Source organism: Mya arenaria, chromosome 7 (genome assembly GCF_026914265.1).
Source record: "Mya arenaria isolate MELC-2E11 chromosome 7, ASM2691426v1".
In the NCBI taxonomy this organism is placed as follows: Eukaryota; Metazoa; Mollusca; class Bivalvia; order Myida; family Myidae; genus Mya; species Mya arenaria.
Window position 1 is genome coordinate 67,186,931 of NC_069128.1, and position 10,658 is coordinate 67,197,588.

At 34.1% G+C, this 10,658-nt stretch overlaps 1 protein-coding gene across 1 annotated transcript; it reads right to left on the reverse strand.

Moving 5' to 3' along the window:
* Positions 1-365: 365 nt before the first annotated feature.
* Positions 366-5,693, reverse strand: LOC128241910 (uncharacterized). Its single transcript, XM_052959040.1, has 7 exons — positions 5,581-5,693; positions 5,138-5,296; positions 4,384-4,676; positions 3,886-3,984; positions 1,668-1,989; positions 1,104-1,238; positions 366-909 (listed from the first exon to the last, which is right to left on the reverse strand). The coding sequence occupies exons 4-7, from the start codon at positions 3,964-3,966 to the stop codon at positions 494-496; spliced, it is 954 nt and encodes a 317-aa protein (XP_052815000.1). The 5' UTR covers positions 3,967-3,984; positions 4,384-4,676; positions 5,138-5,296; positions 5,581-5,693; the 3' UTR covers positions 366-493.
* Between the last annotated feature and the right edge of the window lie 4,965 nt (positions 5,694-10,658).

Sequence of the window (10,658 nt, forward strand, 5' to 3'; positions counted from 1 at the left end):
CTCATGCGTCATCTTCAAGCACAAGTTGTGTATTTGTAACACACAAAATAATTTATTTGGTAACAATTCGAGGGGTGAAAGCGAAAAGGTTCTATCTGCTTCTTTATTTAATGTCACTTAGAACCTTTTCGCATTCACCCCTCGAATTGCTCATGGTTATGAGCTTTATCCGGCGACGACGAAATGGCTTGAAGAAATGTAACGGTTATATTCCATTCATATGAAACCCTAAACTCCCTTTATGGGCTAGATTTCACATACAAGAGTAAGGTATTAAGATACGCAATAAAGGGCCCATATGGAGCATGCAAATCGTTATAAAATGGAGAATTAGAAATAAAGCCAAGATATTTTGAATGCGATATTTTTTCACATTTATCAAACCACGCATTAAAAATCAAGATCGTTTCAAAAATGATCAATGAATGCTAAACAAATTTCCGACGGCTGAGTATAAATTATATAAAAGTGTCACTGAACTTTCCGTAAGATATCATCCCCAAAACCAGCCCTTCTTACACCAATCTTCCAGCTGTTGGAACTCCTCACAGAACGCATTGACTGCAGTTTTGCCCAAATTGTTGTAAAGAGGTATTACTTTTAATTTTGGCACATTTAAAACTTTCACTGCGTATCCATATATGAACGTTTGTACTTCTTTTCTCAGTGTTTCGTAAGTGGTTTTACCCTTGAAAAGATCGAACCTATTGGTGCTTTTTTCGCAGTAGTACTCCTTCAAGTGTTCACTTAAAGGCTTTGAAGTGTTTTCCGTAACTAGATGACCAAGGTTAAAACCATCAATGTCGCCTATTATTTCTGCATGTGTTGCTTCACCAACTTTTCCATTGCCTAGAGAATATTTTCCATTTAACCAGGACCCCTTTGGGCCAATAATTGGTGAACCGGAATCTGCAGAATTAAATAAGGAATGCAGAATGAGGGTCATTTTAGGCAGTATTTGTAAACGAACAATCGACAATTAGTTTGATTAATTGTGCTCAGACTATAAAAAACGTGTACAATTAGGTGCTGAAAGCGTATTTAAGTCTTTGCTTATGTTCCAAGGCTTAATTCATCCCAAAATTGGAAAAGCAAACACAAACCTTTGTAATTTTGTAGTGCTGACTGACCAAGATCTCCAGAAATAGTCGTTGCAAACAGGTTATCAATCGTGATTATTATATATTGTTTTAGTATTTTTCTGTCATACCCAGCTGTTATACCAGTCAAAACGTGACCTGTGTGTATAAAACCATATACATCTATACATAAGTGTGCTTAATTTAACAGGATCGAATTACTATTATTCTTAATTGATGATTGCTTCCATTTACAAAAACAAAGTTGCAAGCAGAAAGTTAAGTTACTATTGCCTCATTCTAATGTGAAACATGTATCATTGTTTATTGCTCCTCGTAAAATACTTCTGAATGATTTGGGACACCTGTCGAATGTATTTTGCAAAGTGAACTTTTTTAAATAAATTAAATCAAATCTATTTCATGTCATTTAATATAATTGCTTACAATGATCTGTACCCTTTTCGGTATCATGCTTTATAAATGCTAAAGAAAATATATAGTTCTACTTTTTACTTTCTCATACATTATCTATGTTTTAAAAAGATTTGTTTGCCAAAAGGTAAGTATTCAGCAAAAGCCCCATACCGATAGCAATTATTTCATCGTGATTTTTCACCACTCCACTTGTAGAGCTGTGTTGCATCATCAAATTCAACTGCGTGAATATATTCTTGTCAAAATTTGTTTTGTGTTTAAATGGTGCAATGACATCAGCATCGCTAAACTCAAAGCCAAAAAGCATTTGCCTCCAGAAAGTGCTATTGTACCCAGCAACTATTCGTAGCTTATGTGCAATTTCTCGGGGCGTGTGTTCCGGATACTCTTTTTCGATCATTTGCAAATATAAGATGAACATATCTAGTGTAAAGTTTCTAGCCTGCTTGTCTTGCCATGTTCTGAATGAAACCTATGCGAAAGATAAAACAATCGTTTAAGTGAATGCGACATTATAGTTACGAACAAATACTCAAGGTACAGTCCAGTAATTGGGACAATGGGAGCCGTAATAATTGATAGAGCCTGGTATATACTGTATAGTTTGTGTTTGTTCGTAAAGTAACTTTTAAATCCATATTGCTTTTGGAACTAAAATGAACACTTTCTACAGTATTTCGTTCAAGATGCGAGGCATCTGTTTCAATTGTACGTTATTTATCTAAATAGATTAGTACCTGACACAATAGTTCACATTTTAAAGTAAACACTGATGCTGTTAATCTTTTTAACAAAATTCTGTACAGTCGGCCAAGGGTTTGTATTGTGATTCAGGTAATTTCGAATCAACACAATGTCGATATCCTGGTTCAAGTCATTTCGGTAACATATAATGTTTTTATTGTGAATCAAGTCATGACATTTCAAATAAAAGTTGATATTGTGAATCAAGTCATGACATTTCAAATAAAAGTTGATATTGTGAATCAAGTCATGACATTTCAAATAAAAGTTGATATTGTGGTTCAAGTCATGACATTTCAAATAAAAGTTGATATTGTGGTTCAAGTCATGACATTTCAAATAAAAGTTGATATTGTGGTTCAAGTCATGACATTTCAAATAAAAGTTGATATTGTGGTTCAAGTCATGACATTTCAAATAAAAGTTGATATTGTGAATCAAGTCATGGCATTTCAAATAAAAGTTGATATTGTGATTCAAGTCATGGCATTTCAAATAAAAGTTGATATTGTGATTCAAGTCATGACATTTCAAATAAAAGTTGATATTGTGGTTCAAGTCATGACATTTCAAATAAAAGTTGATATTGTGGTTCAAGTCATGACATTTCAAATAAAAGTTGATATTGTGATTCAAGTCATGACATTTCAAATAAAAGTTGACATTGTGATTCAAGTCATGACATTTCAAATAAAAGTTGACATTGTGAATCAAGTCATGACATTTCAAATAAAAGTTGACATTGTGAATCAAGTCATGACATTTCAAATAAAAGTTGATATTGTGGTTCAAGTCATGACATTTCAAATAAAAGTTGATATTGTGGTTCAAGTCATGACATTTCAAATAAAAGTTGATTTTGTGAATCAAGTCATGACATTTCAAATAAAAGTTGATATTGTGATTCAAGTCATGTCGTTTCAATACAATGCTGCAATTTTGATTCAAGTCAAAGATTGAGGTAATTCAGTAAAATAATAGTTCTGTTAAACGTTGAAAAGGCAAAATTCCCTCCCGGTTGCTCAAAAGAGGGATAGATTATATTTGGTAAAAATATCAATCTACAAAAATACATTTAAAATTTACATATTTTAAAGTACTTTATACGTTCATATTTGAATACCGTATAGCATGCTATTGTTTGCAGTGAATAACCATATCTTAAATCCTTACGAATATTAACCTACCCGTTAATTTCTCTGGCTTCCTACCAAGAGATCTATTCCATTCTTCCTCAATTCAATGATAACATATCATTGATTTGCATCATAGCTTGAAAGTTATATTGGTTATAAGTTCTGAAAGGTTTTGTCAATACTTCCTAGTCTGAACGAAACTATCTAAAAGAGCTCACCTTTAAATAAGCAAAGTTGAACTTTGAGAAAACACGATAATAAATTATTTTGAAACTCACATTACACTCCTGTTACATGTGTACATAGTAATTACCGTGAGCAGTTGTGTCAGTATGTTATGTGTATGCTATATATCATTGAATACTATTGTAAAAGGGTAAGGCTAAAGAAATAATCTGACTGTCTGAAATAAGTCGCAATACATGTACATCATGGGGTTCGTCTTAAAAGAAATCTTAATTGTGATATTTTGAAATTATTAAACAAACCTCTTTAATGCCATTCAAGCAATCTTTGTTTGTAATGTTTATGCTATCAATCGCAATATCTCCGTAATGACCTTTACCCATCTTTGCTGTGAACGTGAACTGAAATACTCTATATGATATACATACATACAACACAATAATACAGATAATATCAATATTATACACAACTTTGCAAAGGCTACTTTATTCTTCTAAAAATGTACATTTTTTATAACTTCTCTTTATCAAATATCATTTAAATAGCAAATGCTTTTATTTGAGTTTTAAGACTGACCGTAGTTGACAAAGAATTTGAAACAAGGTAGGGGAAACTTTTGAATGACACTCTTGGAAATTAAAACATTATTTATGGATCAGAGGGACTTTAATTAAAATAAGTACTTTTCTATAATAATTATTATCTCATTAATATTTGTACTAAATAATCTGTGCTGGTGTCTAGTGTATTCTTGAGATGTAATACGCAAAACATGACACTTCATTGTATTATAATCTAACCTGTACAACTCCAGAATAGCCAAGGTCGGACAAATTTATAGTTTGCCTCTTTCTTCTCCATTGGTTTGCCTTTTTTTCATTTGATTACCAAATCGTTTTCTGCGTCTTGTCGGTTTCATGTTCAGTTAAAATGTAACCAAATTTCAGCATACCAATGTCTCTGCCGTACATAAAGTACTGAAAGTCTACACAGAACTTGTCTGTTTCTCCTTTTTTGAAAGAAAATGACTTTGAACTCATCTTCATATGCTTATCATATGTGTGGTCGGAGGCATCGGCAAGCAAATAATAACCTTTATGAAGGAAACCAGAAATTATTATCAATACTTATTAAAAGGTTGAACAAGTATAATAGTTGAACAGTGACATAACAAAGTGCATACAAAGCTTGGACCGTGATGATCCTCTATCGCTTATCTAAGAATGATGAATGAAACTAATATAGATTATGATGTAATAGTTAGATGACATGAAGTAAAATATTCATGATTAAGAATGGGCGGAGTAAGCGAAGTGTAAATAACTTTGATTCTACTTCAGGTCATCTATACAACCTCATTGGCTGACACATTGGCAACGCAGAATCTGAAACAGTGGGTGTGTATCAGGTGAGTGGCAGTAGGCGGACCCTTAAACGCCCGCGAACATTGAAATTCTTAATGAGTTAGTACTGGTACTTTATCATTGCCTATCTGCCATTCCATTGGCCGAAAATATCGGTTGTATTTCTATTTAACATAAACAGATCTTTAACCTGACGTGGATGGAGACGAATCACCAGAAGGACCTGTGTTCCCTGATTGGTCCGATTGACATCTTGCGTGTTGCCACTGGAAGCGAGCGGCTGGATCTGTTGACCAATCACAAAATTCTCCAGTCTCCTCGATGCATAAGTTCCCCTGCTCTGTCTTTGCTGGTTAACCAACATTGTTATTAAATTTAAATAGCTATTTTCTTGACTTCAACAACATAACGTACTAAATGAACACAAAAACAACAACAAAACAAAATGTCGTTAAATTAAAATAAAATTAAAATAAGAAAAAAATAGAAGCAGAAGCAGTTGTTACGTTTTATACTTTCTGTTCTCTTTATTGTTTCAATATCTGAATAATATTAATATTCGATACAAATAACCGTAACGCGAAATAACACATTATTTCCTTTTCCTTTATACCAATTTAAGAATAAACTTACCTGTAGCAAAGCAAACGAACAAGAAACACGTAAGGCAACTTCTGTACATTATTCACGTTTGTACATTAAGCTAAGTAGAAGCTAAATTGTAATCCTATATAATTCCTTCAGTGAACTGGCATCACAAAATTAAGTCTGTATGAACGTATGGCAGGTCGTCTATATATGTATACACTTCAGCCAATTGGAGTTTAACAGTGACGTCACGGTCTATTGACAACTCATTATTAGTGTGCTAACTACATTCAATTGGCATTCTATCAGTTCGGTGGTATATTTGTTGATTTGTTTTTTTGTTTATCTTGGCTGATAGAACATGATATCATGATATTCGGTTCGCTGTATCATTTTTTCCATCCCATCCCAATGTCACCTTTAAGCAGATTTCCGATAATATAATCTTATTATATTTGATTCTTACATGGCCTTTTCTGGTTTCTGGAATTTAAATTTGGTTTATGAAAAGATTGTTTTATTTTATGTAAGGCCACAACAAATTGATCATTTGTTCTACGGATTTTGCCCAAAAAACGTAGGAGCGAGCGAGCGAAAAAAAAAATTAAAATACTTTTTTTTAAATTTAAGGCAATTCAGAGGCGAGCGCAAGGCGAAAAATAAAATAAAAATTAAAAAGTTTATTTCTTACTAAATTTATCATGCAATATGTCAAGAAATGCTTTTTAATTGCAAACATAGGTTCTTAGTTTAAATATAAATGAAAAGGTTTTGATTGTATCACATGAAAATCTGTCTCAATATATAACAAATGGCAATAAGATCCAGTGCTTTACTATTACTTAAGACACTGCCGATTAAATTGCGGGACAACACAATTGAAGCAGTATTAAACAAATCTGCAAATGTGGCACCGGTCATTATATTAGAGCAGGTGGTGGAATAAAGATGTTTCCCTTTCAAGACCTCGCCTTTACCACGAACCAATGGTTTATAGGTCCGTGCCTTGAAAAAAAAAATCATGACACCCTCCATAGCTTCAATGCCCGTAAGAAACAGGCCACTTTAATAACAGGCCACTTTACTACAAATCGATCAAAGAAAACAAGTGGATAAGAACAAAGAATTGAGAAAATTAAAACAGTCATTTTACTTATAAAAGGTTTTATTTTCTGATTTTACTGATGTTATTTTTATACTGTACATGTATGTGTAATGCACTAGTCAATTGTAACCACGACCCCCAAGGTCCGGGGAATAGAGGGGACTTTGACTTTCGGTCCAGCCAACCCCGGGGGGGGGGGGGGCATGGTTACAATTGAATGGTGCATAAATACAGACTGTTTCTGAAACATTTACAAGTCCTTCTATTTTTAACAATTACGAGTATAAAACTGAGAAATGCATTTTAGAATTTAAAAAATAACTCACGAAAACATGTTCATTTGTTGTAAGTCGAGTGTCCGTGTATTTTAATATATGTTTTATTTTCTGATTTAACTGATGTTATTTTCAAACTGTATGCGTTATGCAATAGTCAATTGTAACCAACAGCCCCCCCCCCCCCCCTCCAGGTCTGGGGATAGCGGGGACTTTCGGTCCAGCCAACCCCGCCGGGCAAATCCACCGCATTCACCCGGCACTGCGGGCCACCTGGAAGGTTAAAACACGGTTCATTTACCCGGCTATCCTCGGACCTGAGGGGAGGGGGTTGGGGGGGGGGCGTGGTTACAATTGACTGGTGCATTAATACAGAATGTTTCTAAAACATTTACAAGTCCTACTATTTTTATCTGTTTTAAACAATTATGATTATATGAAAAATGAGACATTTAAGAATTTAAAAAAATGACTCACGAAAACATGTTCAATGGTTGTACCGTAAGTCGTGTGTTCGTGTGTTTTAATATAAGTTTTACACTCAAAATCTGATTAAGTTATTATTTAACACTAAATTTTGAGTACAAAACAATGAATTACTAAAAACACACATAAATAATTATTGCCTTCGACGCTGTGAAACTGTTGTTGTTTACTGAAGACTATAATCCATTGACTATGACACTGATTTTCAATTAAAAATGTGTATTTTTATATGTGTACGAAAACTGAAAGTATCCTGCAAATTAATACCGGAAATAGATAACAACGGTGCGTCCTGCAAAATATTCCCGACAAAAAAGACTGTCAACAAATATCGGCTGTTTTGCGGTTACCCGGACCTGATTTTGTCCTGACACGAGAAAAGTTTGCTCGCGGAGAATGTAAAGCATGGAAATACCTTCAAAAAAGGCGAAGTCGACGCTGCAGGTTCAAATTTTAAGTAAAAAAACTTCAGATAATAGAGGAAATTCAGAAGTAAAAAAATAAATAATATGCGCGGCCAAATAGTAAGTGCGGGCGCAAAAAAAAAGTTTTTTTTTTTCGTTTTTCGAATTTTAGGTGCGGCAAATCCGACGAACAAATGATCAATTTGTTGTGGCCTAATCAAACTATTTTTGTTCATGGTTACATTTTTCTGAGATTGAGATTGTTTCAATTTAACGAGTTTTTCTCTCACGAATGCATCACATTTAGAACAATTTAGTACATAATTTTCCACATTAAAAGAATTTATGGAAAAATACCATTTTTTCGAATTTACTGTCCAATTAATACATGAGTACATGTAGGTCGGAATTATTATATTTTAGTTGAAGTTGTTTCTGAATATCATCGTCACAATTTAGAAGCGTCATTTGGCCCGGATTGACAATCACTAAAGCCCTGTACAAAAACATGGCGTTGAGGCGCCTTCCTAAGCGAGGAACTACCGAAAGTATGTACAAAAATAATGACAAATACATAGCGGCCACAGAAAAAATGCAATGCAAAGAACGGTCGGCCGGGAATTTGTTTACTCCTTACTTCGACACCAGTCAGTCTTCAGCTCAGGGACATTCCTGCAGAAGGCACTAATAGCCTCTTTTGCCATTTTTTCTTGTTCATCAGAAATGTAGATCATCCCTGAACGGAGAAACTGTATATTTGCTCGGAAGTGTCATTGGCTCTTTTTTATACAAAGCTCGTAAAAGAGCTGGAGCCACTGTTTCGCACTCGTGGTATAATATGAAATTGATGTAAGTTTACAAATGTGAATTTCGAAGATTTATAATTATGTTGAATGACATATGGTTAAATCAACACCATTAAGATATCATTTTCACTAAAGTATTTGCCAACTGAAAACACAAAGTCCGGTCAAACTGTCTACAACCTTTGAACGGGTTTGAAAATACAAAGATGACATAGCATTTCGTTTTGGTTATACTTAAAATGCTACATATGCTTGTGTCTATTTTGTTAATGGACTGGCAAAAACAATATATAAATATGAAGTATCACAGGATTGATAAGAACCTCTCCCCCACTCAGCCTTATCATTGAATCTTCATGTATGCTATATTGTAATTAAAGGCCATAGCTCTCTGAAAAAGCAATATACGAGAATACTGCCGAGCGCACCCAAAACTAGGCTTTTTATTTATCGATTATGTGAAGTTTCATTCAAATCTGGCCAGTTGTTTTTCGCTGAAGAAAGCAGAAGAACACATATTTACACTATATTTTAAAAGAAATAAAAAAAAAATCCGATAGGGGTTTCAGAGATAAAACGCACACAAATTCGACTGGGAATAGTACTTTGTTCGGCAAAAAAGGGCCGTAAGTCTATAAAAAATAGTCCAAGCAAATCCTGACGACTGTAAACAATACTTTGCTAGGAACCAAACATTCATATGGAATTTAATTCAAATTTCATTTAAATCCGGCCAAGAATTTTGTAGACGAACATTGCACAAGATTGTTTCTACAGACGGATGGACGGGCGGATGAACAGACAGACAGACAAGCTGAATCCAGTATACCCCCTGCAAAGGGATAAAGCTACGGATATCCATAGTTAACAGACAATTCCTTTTAAATTCCCTAGTCCTGATTGACCCAAATCGCCAGATATTGTTGCCGCAAACAAGTTGTCAACGCCGAAAACACGTGGAAGTTTTTTACGATCATATCCCGCTGTGACCCCAGTGATTACATGGCCTGTACAATAATGAATGTTATACATTTATTTGTAATGAAAAAGATGTGTAAAATAATGTTCGGTGTCCTAGCCGAACAGATTAGTGTGTATAGAGAGGATAAATGGCACTAGTGAAATATATACTTTTGGTATTCATGAGGTGAAATATGTGGTGATCCTAGACTGAAACAAGCGAATTTTGTTTTGTTTACATGCTGAAAATTGATTTAAAATGACAGCTTATTGTAGTTTTTTAGAAAAGCGCGCCAATGTTTGGAAATAACGTTGTTGAAACTGTGTCCCAGCACCGTGTGCGTTGACGTTTGATTTGAAAGTGAGAGCGGGCTAAAACTTCAAAACAGTGTGAAAATATCAAATTGTTACTTCATTTTTTGAAACAGTGAAATATTATTTGTGTTTAACTTATAAATCTTTTTACCCTATGGAAAGCATATAGTCAAATAGTATCTACAGAATGAAGTCCAGTAGTCGAAAGCTTTAAAACACTGTTCAACGGCGCAAAACAACGTTGGTTTTATCCGCGGTATGATATTAGGGTGCTTTATTGAGCTTATGTATACGATAAAAGGAAAAAAGACCGGGGTTCCCGATTATGCTTTCAAAATTGCCGCCTAATATTTTTTTTTTATTAAGACCATGGTCATGAGCCAAAAAAATTACAAATGATAATCATGCAAACACAAATGCGATACTATTACTATATAGTTACCAAAAGCAATCGTTTCATCATGATTCTTCAACACTCCCCCCTCATTCGTCCCTTTCATTTCATGTTATATCATGGAATTTAATTCACTGAACATCTTTTGGTTTCCCGCTGTGTTCTCAATAACACCAAGCTTCAAAACGCCAGATCTTCCAGTAGTCTGTGTTATATCCAGCAAGTATTTTATTTGCAATTTCGATGGATGTTTAGGGATACTTAGATTCAATCGTTTGCAAATGGGTGATAAACATGTCCAGCGTTAAATGTATGGCTTGTTTATCTGAATACGCTATCTCATGTTCCTGTTGGATAAGAGCTAAATGCATTTGAGAT

Coding starts and splice junctions, on each gene's coding strand:
- LOC128241910 (XM_052959040.1), bottom strand. CDS start 3,966: ATGGGTAAAGGTCATTACGGAGATATTGCGATTGATAGCATAAACATT. Junction 1,990..3,885: donor GCTTGAATGGCATTAAAGAG/GTTTGTTTAATA, acceptor TCTTTCGCATAG/GTTTCATTCAGAACATGGCA. Junction 1,239..1,667: donor CGATGAAATAATTGCTATCG/GTATGGGGCTTT, acceptor TTATACACACAG/GTCACGTTTTGACTGGTATA.